At 44.0% G+C, this 20,889-nt stretch overlaps 1 protein-coding gene across 1 annotated transcript in view; it reads left to right on the top strand.

The window, feature by feature from the left end:
* Window positions 1–20,889, top strand: part of LOC126174944 (lysyl oxidase homolog 3) — a 135,998-nt gene that overhangs the window by 45,423 nt on the left and 69,686 nt on the right. The window contains exon 2 of the mRNA XM_049921401.1: window positions 6,881–7,027. Coding sequence (XP_049777358.1) covers window positions 6,881–7,027 — 147 coding nt within the window. The remainder of the gene's footprint in view (window positions 1–6,880; window positions 7,028–20,889) is intronic.

Raw genomic sequence — 20,889 nt, 5'->3', positions numbered from 1 at the left:
TTTGAGTACCCGAAATGGTGGACGAGTGTGCCAGCATTACAAACGGCTGCGTCAATTACACGATTCGCAAATATTTCGAACACGTTCTTACGCTTTCACACGGGATAAAATTGGACACACATTCATATGGTACATAGATACTGTCCTGGGGAGGAAAGGTTGGCGTCAGAAATGGCGTCCGGCCACCCTCTACCACTAACGTTGCCAGATACAGTAATTAACACACGTAAATACGAGATAAGGCCGAGAAAAGAAATGACACCCGGACTGGGAATTCTTCCCACCCGCTAAGCTTTGCAGCTACGTTTGATTGACTGAGCCTAACAGAAGGCATACGGTGTGCTAGGAGACTTCGTCACCTTTCAAATAGTCATTAGTATCTAACGTAGTGCCTGCGAACGAGACGCAGATACACGACATCTTCACCCACAACTACAGCCTCCCGTGCCCCTTCGTTCCGATCACCCTTCCCCACATCCCCCATCCCCCGTGTGTTACAAAACAGATTGTGTGGCTTCTTACATTTTGTGTCACAGTTAGTTCTGTTTGGTTATGTATTTGGGCTGTGAAACAGGTCAATGAGCTCAGCAGAAATCGTATACAATGCACATTTAACTTGCTTGAGTTGGACAATCTTCTTCAGGATTCGGGTCAAAAATTTGTGCAAATGTTATTTCAGTTTACTACAACATTAATTTGATTTCCACGTCTCCAAGTATGAATTCCCTTCGACACTGCTGCAAAACACGGATGACGGTTTTTTAATTTCTCGCTGGCCAAGCTTGTGTCCTTGAACACGTTTAAGGCGAGTGTAGGACGGTACTAATGTAATGGAAGGAGGTGCCACAAAAAAACGACAGAAACAGTCGACGCCCAGCCTTCGTGCTCCGGGACGGTTTTTCTATTTACTCCTGTAGCTCCCAGGGATCTTCGTGTGTGTTAACCACATCTTGTTGGGGTTTCATCATTCGTTTTGGCCTACATTGTTAAGGAGTCGTACTGTCGAACTTTTTGATGTAATGAGTACACGTTTTATTAATAAAGGAAATTAATTCTCTGTATAAGTCCGCGATCATTGTGAATATTTCGTTAATAAAACCGTCTAGATGGCTTCTAAAATTTTCTTTATTTGCTAAACCGTTTCGGCTACTGCCTTTATGAGATATCAAAAAGCTTAGAACTTGCGGAACAAGGTTCATTGTCAGTTCTGGATCTTGTTCTGCAAGTTTTAAGTTTTTTTGGTATCTGATGGTGGCAGTAGGCGAAACGGCGTAGTACGTAAAGAAAATTTTAACAGTAATCCATATGATTTTATTCACGAATAAAGGTTTATCGCAGCACAGAATTTCCATAGGTAACCGTCGACCGTAGATGGCAGCTAATGATGGTGTGTGAATGTGCTATTGGTAGCCTGCGAGGGAGACGAGGGGCACACCTAAATTTTCTTAGGTAAGCAGAAGTGGGGTTGTGCCGTTTTTGCTTTTGAAAAACGTTAGCTGGTGAAGGTGACCACGCATCCTCTGGCGAGAAGACTGGATTAATAACTGCATATTTCCAAGACAAGACATATTTCCATGGATTCTTTAATTACAGACTCCCAGAGGCTGGAACCCAGAGGTCGTGCAGTAGCGTTCTCGCTTCCCGCGCCCTGGTTCCCGGGTTCGATTCCCGGCGGGGTCAAGGATTTTCTCTGCCTCGTGATGACTGGGTGTTGTGTGCTGTCCTTAGGTTAGTTAGGTTTAAGTGGTTCTAAGTTCTAGATGTTAAGTCCCCAGAGCTAAAATTTTGGTATTATTGTATTCCATTGAATGTCACATGGAAATGCAATGTTCGGCCACTGCTGATTTTAAAACTTGCCACAGATGGGTGTGTCTTTCATGTTGTACACAGCATTCCTGGACCGGTCGTGTAGTCTAACCAATAAATGCAGAGACACACTCACAGGGAATCATGTAAACACCCGCCTTCCTCAATCGCAAAACGTCTTTAACGGATCCGACTAAGACCCTGTTTTTTCCTGGTGGACGGAAGATGACATTAATACTATTCTTCCGAATCAATCTGCCTATTTTAGCAGACACGTTCCGGGCATGGTGGACGGAAGATGACATTAATACTATTCTTCCGAGCCAATCTGCCTATTTTAGAAGACACGTTCCCGGCATATGGAAAGAACGCAGTTGATTTATAGTTGTCATCATTCTCCTCAGAGCGTTGCTTCTTGTTATTATAATTGTGCATGGCCTTCCGTATTTGACGCGAAGTATAGCCATTCTCTTTAAAAACCTTCTCCAGATGCACTAATTCTTCGTGAAGGCTATCGGCATCCGAAATTACATGCGCCCGATGAATTTAAGTACTGAGAACACCGGGGGCTTGTGCGGGGTGATGGGAGCTGGACGCCTGAAGATGTAGATCTGTATGTGTGGGTTTTCTGTACACCGGATGTCCCAAAGACCCATCATTCTTACGGCGTACTAACACGTCTAGAAAGGGTAAAGTACCATCTTTCTCAATCTCCATAGTAAACTTGATGTTCTCATGTAAAGAGTTTATATGACAAAGGAATTTTTCCAGTTCTTGTCTGCCATGAGGCCATACAACGAAAGTATCATCTACGTACCGCCAGAAAACCGTAGGCTTTAAGGCGGCAGACTCAAGAGCTTTCTCCTCAGAGTCTTCCATTAAAAGATTGGCCACCACAGTGGACAAGGGAATCCCCATGGTGACACCGTTAGTTTGTTCAAAAAATTCGTTATTAAATAAAAAATAAGTTTAGGAGAGAGTACGTTCAAACAAAGCCGTCAAATCATCACTGAACAAGTTACCAATACGATGTAGCGAGTGAAATAAAGACACCTTGGTAAAAACAGAGACCACATCGAAGCTAACTTGTAAATTCGAGCTGCTCACCTTAACAGTCTTCAAACGATTGATAAAATCCTTGTAATTAGGTATATGGTGGCAGCGCTTACGGACTGAGTAAGGAGGCCAGATGTTTTGCGGTCGAATAATTAGAAGCGCCAGTATTACTCACTATCAATCGTTGTGGAACGCCATCCTTGTGAATCTTGGGCAGCCGATACAGTCTTGCTGGAACAGCACTGTGTGGTCTCAGCCTCTTAATAACCTGTTCAGGTAAAGAACTATCGTTCAAAAGAGTAACAGTTTTTCTGGATGTACGGCTCGTTGGGTCCTTATCAGTCTTGCGGTACATAGAATCAATTAGTTGTCTATATACACTACTGGACATTAAAATTGCTACACCACGAAGATGACGTGCTACAGATACGAAATTTAACCGACAAGAAGAAGATGCTGTGATATGCAAATGATTAGCTTTTCAGAGCATTCACACAAGGTTGGCGCCGGTGGCGACACCTACAACGTGCTGACATGAGGAAAGTTTTCAACCGATTTCTCATACACAAACAGCAGTTGCCTGGTTGTTGTGATGCCTCGTGTAAGGAGGAGAAATGCGTACCATCACGTTTCCGACTTTGATAAAGGTCGGATTGTAGCCTATGGCGATTTCGGTTTATCGTATCGCGACATGGCTGTTCGCGTTGTTCGAGATCCAATGACTGTTAGCAGAATATGGAATCGGTGCGTTCAGGAGGGTAATACGGAACGCCGTGCTAGATCCCAACGGCCTCGTATTACTAGCAGTCGAAATGACAGGCATCTTATCCGCATGGCTGTAACGGATCGTGCAGCCACGTCTCGATCCCCGAGTCAACAGAAGGGGACGTTTGTAAGACAACAACCATCTGCACGAACAGTTCAAAAATGGTTCAAATGGCTCTGAGCACTATGGGACTCAACATCTGAGGTCATCAGTCCCCTAGAACTTAGAACTACTTAAACCTAACTAACCTAAGGACATCACACACATCCATGCCCGAGGCAGGATTCGAACCTGCGACCGTAGCGGTCGCGCGGTTCCAGACTGAAGCGCCTAGAACTGCACGAACAGGTCGACGACGTTTGCAGCAGCATGGACTATCAGCTCAGAGACCATGGCTGCGGTTACCCTTGACGCTGCATCACAGGCAGGAGCGCCTGCGATGGTGTACTCAACGACGAACCTGTGTGCACGAATGGCAAAACGTCATTTTTTCGGATGAATCCAGGTTGTGTTTACAGCATCATGATGGTCGCATCCGTGTTTGGCGACATCGCGGTGAACTCACATTGGTAACGTGTATTCGTCATTGCCATACTGGCGTATCACCCAGCGTGATGGTACGGGGTGCCATTTGTTACACGTCTCGGCCACCTCTTGTTCGCATTGACGGCATTTTGAACAGTGGACGTTACATTTCAGATGTGTTACGAACCGTGGCTCTACCCTTCATTCGATCCCTGCGAAACCCTACATTTCGGCAGGATAATGCACGACCGCATGTTGCAGGTCCTGTATGGGCCTTTCTGGATACAGAAAATGTTCGACTGCTGTCCTGGCCAGCACATTCTCCAGATCTCTCACCAATTGGAAACGTCTGGTCAATGGTGGCCGAGCAACTGGCTCGTCACAATACGCCAGTCACTACTCATGATGAACTGTGGTATCGTGTTGAAGCTGCGTGGGCAGCTGTACCTGTACACGCCATCCACGCTCTGTTTGACTCATTGCCCAGGCGTATCAAGGCCGTTATTACGGCCAGAGGTGGTTGTTCTGGGTACTGATTTCTCAGGATCTATGCACCCAAATTGCTTGAAAATGCAATCACATGTCAGTTCTAGTATAATATATTTGTCCAATTGTAAGAAGGCTGTTTAGGTTTTCTTATTGGTAACGCCACGTAGCGCTCTGTATGAAAATCACTGGCTGTGCTGTGTGCAGTCTGTGGCTGGTTAGCATTGTTGTAATATTCGCCATTGTAGTGTTGGGCAGTTGGCTGTTAACAGCGCGTAGCGTTGAGCAGTTGGAGGTGAGCCACCAGCAGTGGTGGATGTGGGGAAGTGAGATGGCGGATTTTTGAGAGCGGATGATCTGGACGTGTGTCCATCAGAAACAGTACATTTGTAAGAATGGATGTCATGAACTGCTATATATATTATGACTATTAAGGTAAATACATTGTTTGTTCTCTATTAAAATCTTTCATTTGCTAACTATGCCTATCAGTAGTTAGAATCTTTTATTTAGCTGGCAGTAGTGGCGCTCGCTGTATTGCAGTAGTTCAAGTAACGAAGATTTTTCTGAAATAAGTTTTTTGTGAAGAGTATAAGTTAATGTTAGTCAGGGCCATTCTTTTGTAGGGATTATTGAAAGTCAGATTGCGTTGTGCTAAAAAAAATATTGTGTGTCAGTTTAAGCACAGTCATGTATAATTTTTCTAAGGGGACGTTTCACAATGAATACCCGTTTATCATCTGCATTTCTTCTTGGTGCAGCAATTTTAATGGCCAGTAGTGTATCTTCTCGTTATAGGCTTCCCTTCTCAAACGGACCGTAGCATTACCCTTATCAGCATGGAGTATAACCGTACCATATCTTCAAGGAGATTGCGAAGATCAGCTCTTTCCGCTGGAGAGATGTTACTCCGTTGCGGCGCACACATTTCAGCAAGGTACGACACGATTCCCGACGAACTTCGTCAGCAGAATCCACAGGAATAGGTCTGATAGCCTCCTCAATAGAAGTGATGAAATCCGTTAATTGAGGTGAAGAAGGTGTAGGAGCAGAGTTTAAACCTTTCGCAAGCACTGACATCGTTGAATCATCAAACGATTTCTCCGTGAGATTCACAACAGCAAGAAACCCCTTCTGGACGATCCGTTGTGACAACCGCTAAGGTTTCCATACAGGACACATCAGAACAGTAGCGACTGCTTGTGGCGCCAACTTGAGAAGGGTGCCCAAATGCATGAGTTGTATACAGGGCGATTACAATTCGTAGCGAAAAATTACACAGGTGATCTATGAGGGAAAAGGAGGAAGTGATAGGTCACTTGTGTGGAAAAATGTTCTCAAAGCAGCCCCTGATATAAATGTGCAATATACATGACGATTCAGCTGCTCCTACTGATGGGTTTTATACAATCCGCATCATCTTCAAAAACCGTGCACGAGATGTTCATATTCTCTCGCTCGCTATGCACAAATGATTGGTCCTACAGAAAAAATGAACGGCACCTTTTTGCAGAAAAATTTAATCTAGTTAAATTTTGTAGAGGGATACGTTTTCGCTGGAGCGCACGGTTTCCGATTTACTCAAGAAAAACGCGTTTAAAGGTCACTTTTGTACGTTTTTCTTGAATAAATCGAAAACTACGCCCTCTAGCGGAAACGTATCCCAGTACAAAATTAAATTACCCAAATTTCCTACAAAAAGGTTCATTTCATTTTTTTTTTTTTTTTTTTTTTTCTGTAGGATCAACAAGTTTGGCTGGCTGGCTCTGAGCACTATTGGACTTAACATCTATGGTCATCAGTCCCCTAGAACTTAGAACTACTTAAACCTAACTAACCTAAGGACAGCACACAACACCCAGCCATCACGAGGCAGAGAAAATCCCTGACCCCGCCGGGAATCGAACCCGGGAACCCGGGCGTGGGAAGCGAGAACGCTACCGCACGACCACGAGATGCGGGCAACAAGTTTGTGTGTAGCGAGCGAGAGAATATGAAAATCTTGTGCGTGGTATTTGAAGGCGTTGCGGGTTGCATAAAACCAATCGGTAAGGGCAACTAAATCACTCCGTATAATAATACGCTGAACGAATTTTTTGACGAGCTCAGTTACTTCATAAAGTGTCAAATTTTTGAACGTCGTGGACAATTAAGCTAATATCTGTGTGTCAATATAAAATTCGATTGTTACGCGTCGAGGCGACTGGCAGAGACTTGTGGCACGTTTGCGTTTGGTTGCAGGCAACGTGGAGGTGTTCCACTTCGGGCGGTGGGGCAGCGTCTGCGACGACGAGTGGGACGAGCGCGACGCGGCCGTCGTCTGCCGGCAGCTGGGCATGGCGGGCGCGGCGCGCGCCACGCACAACTCGCACTTCGGACAGGCCAGGCGTGAGTAACAGTGTTCAAAATGTCTCATGTCTGGACTATAAAAGCTACTGTCCGATCACATTTGAGGAACCTAGAAGCCCACAGAGGTAAGTGCAACTTCTGGGTCAAGGGACTGACTGCATTACTGGATGAGTCTGTATGAGTGTCCTCTGTTGAGGTATCAAGGGACATGAGCTGAGAGTCGAGCAGGTGCTGAGATCTAGTGGCAGATATAAGAACTAGATCCGAGCAGGTTTCGAGGTAGCCCATTTTTGGCGGGAATGTCCAGATTTATGTTGGAAACCCGACCCCCGATTAAATGTTTTCAGGATTCGCACAAATTCTAATCACACCAAAATAGCCAAAATTTCATACAACATAGTCTGCTTATTAAACTAGTATTTAAACTAAGTAAGTCGCTATTTTGTAAATGTAACTGAAATTAAAGATTCATCTTTTAGTCGAAGACAGCTAAGTTGGCAAAACTGCATTCAACGGCTATTACGGCAAACTTACTCGCATTCAGTAGCGAGGCAAAAGTCACTTGTTACTGTGCGTTTTACACTTAGCGAAACATTCTTTGCAAATGGACTAGTCGTCAGATAGAGAAAGTAATGAAACGCCAGTCCCGAAAACGCATCAAAAGTTGAGACTGAAAATCAAATTTGATAATGAATGGTGCAAAGAAATGATTTCCAAGATGGAGGAGAGAAGAAAATTGAAAAACAAGAACACTGAAGATGCTAAAAAGATATACCGAAGGTTAAATAATGAACTGCGAAGAGAAACAGAGCAGGCTAGGAAAAGATGGCTCAAAAAGGAATGTGATGAAACTGAAGAACTGGACAGGAAGGGAAGATACGACTTACTATACAACAGAGTAAAGACTATATGACATGGGAACAAAACAGCAGGAAGTGCTACTATGGAAATTTTGAGTAAAGACGAAGAGTTAGTGTACAAAGATCGTGACGATGTCCTCCAGAGATGGGAAGAATATCTAAAAGAGCTATATGACACAAATAGCAAACCAGAAACTCTGGAACTTGAATCAAACAACAGTGTAAGTGATGACGAGAAAGGACCAACCATCATAATGGAAGAAGTAAAGTTTGCCATAGCTGCAATGAAAAATGGCAAAGCAGCAGGTAGAGATACAATACAGGGAGAAATACTAAAATGCTTGAACCAAAATGGAATAAGAGAAATATTGAGGTTATGTAATAAAATACATGACAGTGGTGAATGGCCTGAGGACTTTCTGGCAACAGTGATGATTCCATTACCGAAAAAACAAGGAACCAAGAAATGCAGCGAGCACAGGACAATCAGCCTCATTTCACAAATGGTTCAAATGGCTCTGAGCACTATGGGACTCAACATCTTAGGTCCCCTAGAACTTAGAACTACTTAAACCTAACTAACCTAAGGACATCACACACACCCATGCCCGAGGCAGGATTCGAACCTGCGACCGTAGCAGTCCCGCGGTTCCGGACTGCAGCGCCAGAACCGCTAGACCACCGCAGCCGGCTCATTTCACATGCAGTCAAAGTGATGTTAAGAATAATTAATAAAAGACTTGAAAAAGTAATGGAGGAGAATCTTGGCAAGGAGCAGTTTGGCTTTAGACGGAATACGGGCACCAGAGATGCAGTAGGGCTCCCACGAATCTTGGGAGAAAGGTTTATTGAAAAAGGAAGAGACCTATATATGTGCTTCATCAATCTAGAAAAGGCATTTGACAATGTGGTTTGGGACAAGCTTGCCTACTATAATGAGGGAAAAGAGACTGGACTGGAAAACCAGAAGACTTATAAACTCATTATATCTTAACCAAAAATTTTCAGTTAAGGTGAGAGGAAAAAGTACAAACTGGATCAGACTAGGAAAAGGAGTAAGACAAGGATGCTGTCTATCACCTACTCTTTTCAAACTCTACTTGGAAAATATGATTGACCAATGCTCATTAGATGACAAAGAAGTAGAAATTGGAGGAAGAAGAGTAGGGTGTTTGAGGTTTGCTGATGACATGGTCCTTCTAACCACAGGGGAAAATGAATTACAGGATTTGGTGGACACCATTGCAACTAACGGAAAAAATATGGAATGAAAATTAACACAAATAAAACAAAAGTATTGGCACTAGGAGGAAATAAGGAAATAAACATTATGCTGAATGGAGAAATACTGGAACAGGTGCAAAATTTTAAATGTCTTGGAAGCAGGATATACACTGACTGGAAGTGCACCACGGAAATTAAAACAAGGAAAGCAATGGCAAAAGAGTCGTTTCATAAGAAAAGGAGAATTTTCTGCAGCGGTCTGGACAGAGAACTCAGAAAGAGACTCATAAAATGTCTTGTATGGAGTGTTCTTCTATATGGCGCTGAAACATGGGCTATGAGGAAAAAAGACAGAGAAAGGCTGGAGGCTTTTGAGATCTGGACATGTTGGAGGATGGAAAGAATAAGTTGGATGGATAGAGTAAAATATGAAGAGGTACTGAGAAGAGTGGGAGAGAAAAGACAGTTACTAGATGTAATAAAGAGAAGAAAAAGAAATTGGATTGGGCATATATTAAGAAAGAATGACGGACCGATAAAAAAAGTTTTAGAAGGTTATGTAGAAGGGAAAAAGGAAGCGAGGAAGGAAGAGATTCCAGGTACTGGATGACATGATGGACGATACAACATACAGCAGCCTTAAGAAGGAAGCAATGGATAGCAGAAAATGGAGAGCCAAATGACCTGCTAATATAGCAGATAACTGACGATAATGGTGTAAAGTTTGCAGGTAACCTAACAATGGTAAAGATTACTGTAATGTCCAATGTACTATCCACCCCTTATATTTCGGTACATCTCACTCAGGCGTTAAAACATCTGTTAAAAATGGTGACTTTGTTAGGATTAGAAGTGACAGATTCATTAAAAAATCCTGATTTCTTTTATAAAAAAACCTGGCCACCCTGATTTCAAATGTAGGCTCTGATACAAATAAAGCACCACGAAGAAATTATCCGAATGGGACAGAAATCTGTAGATGTGGTGGTCATATGCAGACAAACAAATGATTACAATTTCAGAATCATTGGATGATTTATTCAAGAGAAAGAGAATCACAAACTTCGCAAGTCAATAATTCTGGCTCTTATGCAGGCAGTATTGGCATTGATTGATGGAGTTGTTGGATATCTTCCTGCGGGATATCGAGCCGGATTCTGTCCAATTGGCGCGTTTCATCATCAGGATCCCGAGCCGTATGAAGGGCCCTGCCCATAATACTCCAAACGTTCTCAGTTGGGGAGAAATCGGAAACCTTCCTGGCCGAGGCACAGTTTGACAAACACAAAGAAGAGCGTCAGAAACTGTCGCCGTGTTAGGACGGGCATTATCTTGACGAAATATAAGACCAGGATAGCTAGTCATGAATGGCAATAGAACGAGGCGTAGAACGTCATTGACGTACTGCTGTGCTGTAAGGATGTCGCAGGTGGCAACCACAGGCGTCCTGCTATGAACATAAATGGCACCCCAGACCATCATTCCTGGTTATCGAGCAGTATGGAGGGCGACATTAAGGTCGTTATCCCTCCTCTGTCCGGGACTTCTCCAGAGACGTCTTCACTGGTCCTCGGGCCTCATGTCGAAGTGGAACTCATCACTAAACACAATTCTACTCCAGTCAATGAGATTCCAGACCGAAAACGCATCTGGAGACGTCCCGGTCAGAGGTGGGATACCACCCTAAATGTCGGCCGCCATACACCCTGCTAATCGGGAATGGTGATCTGGGTGCCATCTCTTTTCATAGCAGGACCAATTTGGTTGTCATCCGCGGTACCCTTACGGCAAATAAAAAATATTCGCCGCCCTCTGCCAACGCATCCGCCCGTCTTTTCCCGCTCCTTTTTTTCCCCACCTTCGTGCCCCGCAACTTACTAACTGTGGGCCTGTTGGCATTCTAGTCCTTACACACTCCACCATACAGCGTTCGTCTCTCTTCCCACCCGCACACTACAATCCCTTCCCCTTCCCGGCCCCCTCCCATACTGGTGCTTGCATCCCACGTGATAGTTGCACTCCGGCCCGAGATGTTCGACTTGGCGGTCGTGTGTGCCTGACGTGTGCTTGCTTGTGTGTATAAATGGCGTGTGTGTGTGTGTGTGTGTCTCTTACTGATGAAGGCTGTGGCCGAAAGCTTCATGCAAGTGTCTTTTAATTGTGCCTGTCTGGAACTTAATGTGTTTTCTTTGCGGTAAGTAGCAATCTGTCTTTTCCTACATTATTAAATAGTATCTCTCAAGCAAAATTATTCGAAATGCTACTTTTCTCCGTAGTAATTTCATTAATAAATCATTCTTTATAGCAAAATTTCTTCAAATGTATACTCCGTTTGTGGTTCATGGTTAAAATTCCAAATATTTGTACATTATCTTCCTATGTTTACTAGACGTGACCTCGGCTCTTGTGCTCTCTTCCTCTCCGACTGTTACGGAATTCCCAGACCTGTAAACCGCCAACTGACATTTGGGACATTACTACGGCAAAAATCACTATTTTTTAATAATTTTCCGTGATATATACTATTCTGTACGATAAAACTGAAAAAAAACAGAAGTACATGGGCAGGATTTGAACCCATACCGTCAATGTGGTATTTGTGGACCTCGATTTTCTCGGCAACTAGGGGCCGTCGCAAGAAAAGTTACTAGCCAAGTACTCGATACGGATCCCTCTACAAAACACCCAAGACTCATCAAAATGAGTGATAACAGGTCTCATAGACCCCTTTCAGACAGTTCTGTTTGATTCGGTAGTGATAAATAGGATACTGATATGGACTCTGAAGTTGAAAACGTGTTAGAGGGTAAGATTCTCAAGTATAATTTAGGGATAAAATCGCAGACAAATTGGTTCAGGCAACGGGGATTAAGAGCATGAATCACCTTTATTGAGTTGCCAAATGATACATTATAGCTTACTGAAGTTCCTGTGAGCTTAACCTCCTGGTGTGAGGCACATTGATGCTTTTAGTGACAACCATAATGAACAATACAGTGGATGAAACAGTTACCCATGCATACAACAACTGAACCCTAAAAATGGTACACGAAGAACATAACGGAAGGTACACACAGCGCCTTTCAGAAAAGGGCAACTAACGAAACTATTTTATAAGCAGTCAATGAACGGTTTTCAGAAAGTAGATTTTTTACCATACTCACTAGGGAAATAAGCTCTACTTCCAAAGAAACCCGCTCGAAGCCCAGCTGAGAATAAAACATGTACAAACTTGCATGAATGCATGGTCTCGCGGTGATATGAATTTATAAAACTTCTCGGGCTTCCAGACGCGTCAGGTGGTTAGAATCTCACCAGCTTTCGACTGAATTCTCCTCGGCCATTGTCAAATGGTGATTGACTGCCGTGTCTTTTTTTTTTTTTTTTTTTTTTTTTTTTTTTGCTTTATTGAATTTCGATTTCCCCCCCCCCCAAGGGGGCGGGCTGGCAGCAGCTTAGTATGCCGCTCTTCAACCTACAGACTTTGTTTTAAAAAGGTGAAGATAATATATAATAAAAAACAGGTGATAAAATCGAAGACTTAAAGGGTAACATGGCGTAAAAATCGTGGAACTTAAAACAGAACAAAGGTATGATGATACTAATAAAAATACATATGAAGCAGACAGGTAAAATAATAGACAGACAATTAAAAAAAAACACGTCGACAGTCTGGTTTCTGTTCACAAAGGACATAAAATTCACACCCAGCGACAGCATGGTTTCTGTTCGTAACACGGGAAAAAATGAAACAATACTGAACATTCACTGGAACACTGCGCTAAAATATGACGTACCACAGCCGAGAGCACGTGGGGGGAAACTAGACAGATGAGGGGAAGATAAAAAAGGGGGGAAGGTGAGGAAATTCGAAGGGGGGGGGAGGGGGGAAAGGAGCCAGTGGAGGATGAGGGCCCATAAGAGGGGTGGGGATGCTGGGCAGACGCGACAGGGAGTGGAGAAGGCAGAGGACAGGAATACAAAGGGACTTGAGGGGGAGGGGAAAGGGAGGTAGGGAGAGGTTAGGCAGGGAGAAACACAGGATGGAAGGGGGGAAGAGGGAGCCCAGGGAAAGGATGGAGGAAAGGAGGGGGAGTGAGGATCAGAGTTGATAAGAGGGATAAATGGAGGGAGAGAGAGCATCATCTGGGAGGGGGAGTTGATGGAAGCCACCTTGGGAAAGGAGATGAAGGGTGTAGAGATGGAGGGTAGGGAGGACACAACAGCGAAGACGTGGCAGGGGGCGGGGATGGGAGAGGAGAGGAGCAACCAGGGGGTGAGGGGGATCAAGGCGGCGGGAGGTGTAGAGCATGCGGATATGTTCGAGGAATAGAAGCAGATTGGGGAAAGGAATGAGGTCATAGAGGATCCGCATGGGGGATGGGAGGCGTATACAGAAGGAGAGGCGGAATGCATGACGCTCAAGGATCTGGAGGGACTTATAGAATTTGGGGGGGGGGGGGGATATCCAGGCGGGACTGGCATAACAGAGGGATGGGACAGATTAAGGATTTGTAGGTGTGGAGGATGGTAGAGGGGCGCAACCCCCATGTCCGACCGGAGAGGAGTTTAAGGAGCTGGAGGCGGTTGTCGGCTTTGGTGCCGTGTCGCCGTGGGCTCGCCGTTGTATAGCCGTGCTAATGACTGTGACGCCACTGGTGCCCTCTTCCTCGCGTCCGTGGCGCCCGCTTCAACCTCGCGATGGCCACGTTCCAGGCTGTGGTGAGCTGCAAACCGGCGTCCTTATGACGAAACAGGGTCGTTATGTCCATCAGATCAAGTATATCGACGATTTAAAAACGTAATGAAACATCTGCGTCTTAGGAAAGGTGAAGTTGTAGGATTGTTTAAGCACATGTTGATATCATCGTATTTATTATATGACGGCTAGTATTTCGACCAGTTGGACGGAGTGGCGATGGGAAGTCGTTTAGCTCAAGCCACAGCCAACCTTTTTATGGAGAAATTTGAAGACATCGCTTTTTTGGAAACAGGTCCAGATAAGCCAAGTTGCTTTTATTGTTACGTCGACGACGCTTTTAACATCTGGCCCTACGTGGAAAACTGGGGGAATCCTTACAACACCTGGACGGCAGTCACGATCACATCACATTTACGACTGAAAGTAAGGATGGATGGCCCATTGCCCTACCTTGACGTCCTCGTTCTCCAGAAAACCAATGGACACTTCAGCCACAGTGTATACTATACAAGAAACCTAAACACACGGATCGGTGCCTGCACGCTCTTAGACACCACCATCAAGCACAGTAATGTGGCGTTCTGAATGCCCTCGTCCATCGTGCTAAAGTCGTCTGAGACGCTGAAAATCTGCCACTAGATCTAAGCCACTTCCGGAACATCTTCCACGAAAACGGCTACAATCACCGCCAGGTATTGCAAGCTATTTCTGGTGAGTCACGCAGGAGAAACACCAGCGAAGAAGAGAACAAGACACTTGCGTTTTTGCCTTTCTGTGGCACAGGACTTAAAGCGCCTAGAGCATACAAAAAAATACTATGTCAGTGTAATCGCTACTACGTTGGCTAAACAGTACGCCGGACGGAACACGAGAAGTGTTTATGCCCACACTATCCTGAAAAATCAGCTATGGCAGAACACGCTTTAGAAATTCGACATCGAATTCTATTCGACGAAACATCTGTCATTATGAGGACGAAGAGCTTTGGTGATAGCGTCGTAAAAGGAGCGGTAGAAATAAAAATATTTGAATATACCATCGCCAAGGACGGCGATTTGCAGCTCAGCACAGCCTGGGACTCGGCAATTGCGAAGATGAAGCGGCCGCGACAGACGCGGGACGAAAACATTACCAACATTACCACAGTTGGTGAGGAAGAGAACACGAGGCCTGCGAGAAAGATAGGCCGCGGCGCGTACGTCACGAAGGTAGTCCTGCGCTCGCTCAATTCAGCAGACAAACTACGTTTCTACACCTGTTAACTCGTAACTAGGCGTGTCCGTACAAACGAAAATTGGATCTTTTACTGGAATGCGCTACTATGGAATCTTACTGTTATTAGTCCCATAATGACGGGTAGCCCATGGGCCTACTGGCGTTATGTTATGTTATGTTATTGTACTGGCGTACAATAACATAAAATCATGATAAAATGATTATCAGTTGCATAAAGCACCACTTCCAGCATGTAATGAGTACTGTTAAGCAGAAGAGACTAAATTCTATAAACAAGCCGTTATACCATTTATATCGAATATTGATCTTAAATTAAATTTTACTGTAGCACTGTTAATCAGTAAGACTTCATAATAGCAGATTCCAGTGGAAGATGCTATTCTCGTTAGTACTTACACGCCCAGCTGCGAGTTAACAGGTTTAGAAAAGCATTTCGTCTGCTGAGCTGAGCAAGCGAGTTCAGTACTACGTTCGTGACTGACGCTACATAACGACGAGGCTACGGCGACACGGCAGTCAATCATCACTTCACAATGGCCGAGGAGAGCTCGGTCGAAAGCTGGTGGGATTTTAACCACGTGTCGCAGCTGCAAGCCCATAAACTTGCTTCTTGCTGTGCTACATCCCATTAGTGTAGCATCCAAGAGGAGACCCGAAACGCTAATCACGGACGACTGTAGTGCTAGCAAGCGGAACCAGATGGACAGTCGTGTATGGCTTTTTAGACTGACTATGTACTTACTTACTTCATTTTTATTGCCCAGTTATCACTACGAATACAGAAATCAAAGTTGATAAGTGCAACATCGTTTTTTAATGGTTTCTTGAACATCGGCAGAGTGAGTCGCTGGTATGAATAGGAAATGTACAGGTGAACTGGAAACTGCATTACCCATCAGATTAAATACAACAAAGAGACTGTCACTAACTCAACTTTGCGCTTTATTTTCTCAAAAAGAACTAAAGAACAGTTACTTGCTTTGGATTTAAGCGCCTCGTTTGTAAGCAGTGTGTAGCATGAAGGAGCAAAAGTGAACCTATAAAGGATGTTCACGATTTACGAAAATGTGCGGATTATTTTTAGGACTCAACCGAATTTATTTGCAACTTTTTCAATCAAGAGATGGGTTTTTTTTATTGTTATTTCGTTTGGCATCAAGGATAGATTACTTGAATTGAACAGCAATGATGTTACTGGTAACACAATATGCATATACTACAAATAAAATAGATTACATTCATTTATGGTAATAAAAGTCTTAGATTAGATCGATAAATCAATAATATACATATGGATAAAAACACTAGGATGAGTTACATGTAAAAGAGAAAATGTGGTTTTTATAAACATTAATATTGACAAACAGAGCTTCAAGTTGTAATAAAAACTATAGGTTAATATCTAAAGTATCCAGCCAAGAGATTGCTTCCTCAGAGACCTCATGTATGCTGGTCAGAGTTTCAGCATATTTCCGTAGGGGACACCCTGTGACTATGTGGTGTATTGTTTGTCGTTGGTGTCCGCAGTCACACTTGGCACTTTCAGCGATTCCCCACTTATGCTTCAAGTCCTGGCATCTTCCGTGCTTGGTGCGTATGCGATATAGGGTGGTCCACGACCTCCTAGGTAAGTGGAATCCAGGAGGGACTCGTGTAGGATCAGCAATGAGACCTGCAGAATCGGGATTGGCTGCGAACCATTCTTCCCGCCATGCTGTTTCTGGTTGGAATCCTTCAGAAGTAAGCCTTTTTCCAAGTCTCCAGGAGGGTTTCCTGGACTTAAGACGTTGCCTTTGAGTGGCACCACAGTCCTGGTGTAGCGGTAACTCGGGATTCTTGGAGCATTTCTCCCATTCCCTTTTCAACGCTGCTTGACGCCGTAACTTCGGTGGTGCAATATTAGACAGAACAGGTAGCCATTGTGTGGATGTGGATTTTATTGTCCCGGAAACGCTTCTCATGGCTACATTCAGCTGCGTGTCTACCATGGCTGTATGAGCGCTGTTCAGCCATACTGGGCTGCAATATTTCCCAACAGAGTATACAAGTGAGAGGGCAGTTGTTTTGAGTACTGATGCCTTAGCTCCCCAGCTTGTTCCGGAGAGTTTGTGTAATATATTGTTTCTGGTTCTCATTTTTAAAGCTGTTTCAGTTAGGTGTTTTCTATATGTTAGCGAACGATCCAAGGTCACGCCGAGATATTTTGGGAATGGGTTATATAACAGCAACTGATTTCTAAAGAAAATTTGCGGTTTATAGCGAGCGTGCCTATTACTCAGATGGAAGGTGGAGGATTCAGTTTTATTTCTGTTTACTTTGACTCACCATCCATTAAAAAATTCATCTAGAATTCGCAGATCCTGAGTGAGAGTCATTTCTGAAGTTGTAAAATCGTTAGCCTGCGTCACCAAGGCTATGTCATCAGCATAGATAAATGTTCTTGCTTTCGTTTCTGGCAAGTCAGCGACATTTAAATTGAAAAGTAGGGGGGCCAATACTGATCCTTGTGGTAGTCCGTCATTTAAATTGTATACCTTGCTTACTTGACCTTTTAGGTGAACTTGGAATTTCCTGTTGGACAGCATGTTATTGAGTAGTTGTGCAATTCTTTTACATGGAATTATTCTTAAGAACTTAAGAAGCATGCCTTTCCGCCACACTGTATCATATGCTGATGTTAGGTCAATAAACACGGCCACAAAGTAGACTAGCCTCCAAGTGGTGTACCCCGGGCAACGTAACTAAGTTACGGCTAAATAGTCTACAGATATAGGCTGCTGGACCTCTGGTGGTTGCAAATTACCTTAGGATATCCCAGCTGTTAGAGGATAAATAGCAAGATATGTTGTGTAATAAGACATTTATGAATTTCCGATGTTTATAAAATGCTTATTCTGAGCCCTTTGTGTTGAACCTGAAAATCAGTTCCTGTGTTATCAGTTTTGTGGCCTGCTTCGAGTAGAAGATCCGCTGTTGCTGTCTTATTATATCGTTTTAGGCGGAATGCCACGGTAACATCTCTCTGACTAACATTAAAGAATATCATTCCTCACTGCTACTGTTGGTAATATTCTTGGTCGAATTCTCAGCAACCGTTTATTGCCACAAGTGAAGGGACTTTGCCAGATACATTGTGTGGTTGCAGACCTAGCTAAAGTGTAATCGACATGATATACATTGCTAACGAATACATAGACATTCAGGGAAGAGGATCTTTGCCTTTAAATAGCCTTCATAACGCTCGTTAAAAAATCTGATTCCGTTAAAACAGAGTTGCTCTGGAGGATATTACCTTTAGTAAGATGCTTCTGATAATACATCCAGATTATCCGTCTGCTATGCAGTACTGTTCCGTCAAAAAACGGGCCTGAGTAAAACTGCTATACCAAAACGGACGTGAAAATGGAGCCTAACTGCTACCATTTTGTTCAGGTAGTTGCTAGACCTATACCACTCTCTGCAGCATCAACAGCCCGACACTTCACACGCTGACCACTAAACATTAATGTACGAGGGGCGTTGCAACATATTCTTTGCTGGAAGCAGGTTACTTTTATTCAGGATTCCAATACACCATATTATCCCCCTTTCTTTTGGCTCAAAACCCTGTTTTTCAACATTGCTTCCGTTCAGTGCTACGGCCTTACCAAACCTTACTGGGAGTGCCTGTATGCCCACATGCTATCAATCTACTGGTCGACGTAGGAGCCAAAACGTTGCTGCATCTGTAACCTCCCCATCATCCACGTACTTCTTCCCGTAGAGTGCATCCTTCATTGGGCCAAACAAATGGAAGTTGGAAGGTGCGAGTCCGGGCTTTACGGTGGATGAGAAAGAACAGTCCAATGAAGTCTTGTGAGCTCCTCTCGAGTGTGCAGACTCGTGTGTGTTCTTGACATGTCATGGTGAAGGAGAAGTTCGTTTGCGTTTTTGTGGCGAGAAACACGCTGTAGTCGTTTTTTTCAGTGTCCTAAGGGTAGCACAATCCACTTCAGAATTGATCGGTACATCGTGAGGGAGGACATGAAACAGAACAACTCCTTCAGAGTCCCAGAAGACCGTCTTCACGAGTCTACCAGCTGAGGGTGTGGCTTTGAAATTTTTCTTTGAAGGAGGGGTGGAGTGGTGCCACGCCATGGATTCCCGTTTTGTTTCCGCTTCGAAGTGGTGATCCCATGTTTCATCGCCGGTGACGATATTCGACAAAAATTTCCAGCATCAGCCTCGTAACACGCAAGCAATTCCTCACAGATGGTCCTTCGTTGCTCTTTATGGTTTTCTGTTGGACGACGAGGAAGCCAGCGGGAACACACATTTGAGTACCCCAGTGGTTGACGAGTGTGTCAGCATTACCAACGGGGACGTCCAGTTGAGCAGTGAGGTGATTGTGATCTGTCGATCATCCTCACTGAGAATGTCCACACGTTCCAACACTGTTGGAGTCACAACTGTGTCAGACCGGCCGGCACACGGGAGCGGTGTACTGTAGGTCTCTAGAAGAGCGTAGCATTCCAAAAGAATGGAAAAGGGCGCAGCTCATCCCCGTTTTCGAGAAGGGGCGTCGAACAGATGTGCAGAACTATAGACCTATATCTCTAACGTCGATCAGTTGTAGAAAATTGGAACACGTCTTATGTTCTAGTATAATGACTTTTCTGGAGATTAGAAATCTAGTCTGTAGGAATCAGCATGGGTTTCGAAAAAGACGATTATGTGAAACCCAGCTCGCGCTACTCGTCCGCGGGATTCAGAGGGCCATAGACACGGATTCCCAGGTAGATGCCGTGTTTGTTGACTTCCGCAAGGCGTTTATACAGTTCGCCAAAGTCGTTTAGTGAACAAAGTAAGAGCATATGGACTATCAGACCAATTGTGTGATTGGATTGAAAAGTTCCTAGATAACAGAAAGCAGCATGTCACTCTCAATGGAGAGAAGTCTTCCAAAGTAAGAGTGATTTCAAGTGTGCCGCAGGGGAGTGTTGTAGGACCGTTGCTATTCACATATAACGGGTGATCAAAAAGTCAGTATAAAATTGAAAACTGATTAAATCACGGAATAATATAGATAGAGAGGTACAAATTGACACACATGCTTGGAATGACATGAGGTTTTATTAGAACCAAAAAAATACAAACGTTCAAAAAATGTCCGACAGATGGCGCTTCATCTGATCAGAATAGCAATAATTAGCATAACAAAGTAAGACAAAGCAAAGATGATGTTCTTTACAGGAAATGCTCAATATGTCCACCATCATTCCTCAACAATAGCTGTCTAGGAATAATGTTGTGAACAGCACTGTAAAGCATGTCCGGAGTTATGGTGTAGGAATAATGTTGTGAACAGCACTGTAAAGCATGTCCGGAGTTATGGTGATGCATTGGCGTCGGGTGTTGTCTTTCAGCATCCCTAGAGATGTCGGTCGATCACGATACACTTGCGACTTCAGGTAACCCCAAAGCCAATTATCGCATGGACTGAGGTCTGTGGATCTGGGAGGCCAAGCATGACGAAAGTGGCGGCTGAGCACACGATCATCACCAAACGACGCGCGCAAGAGATCTTTCACGCGTCTAACAATACTTTGTTTTTTTTGGGGGGGGGGTTCTAATAAAACCCCATGTCATTCGAAGCATGTGTGTCAATTTTTACCTCTCTATCTACATTATTCCGTGGTTTATTAAGTTTTCAAATTTATAGTGACTTTTTGATCACCCGGTATATAAATGACCTTGTGGATAACATCGGAAGTTCACTGAGACTTTTTGCAGATGATGCTGTAGTATATCGAGAGGTTGTAACAATGGAAAGTTGTACTAAAATTCAAGAGGATCTGCAACTAATTGACGCATGGTGCAGGGAATGGCAATTGAATCTC

Source organism: Schistocerca cancellata, chromosome 3 (genome assembly GCF_023864275.1).
Source record: "Schistocerca cancellata isolate TAMUIC-IGC-003103 chromosome 3, iqSchCanc2.1, whole genome shotgun sequence".
Taxonomy (NCBI): Eukaryota; Metazoa; Arthropoda; class Insecta; order Orthoptera; family Acrididae; genus Schistocerca; species Schistocerca cancellata.
Note: the sequence above shows the minus strand (reverse complement) of the source record. Positions and strands in the feature narration are given on the sequence as shown.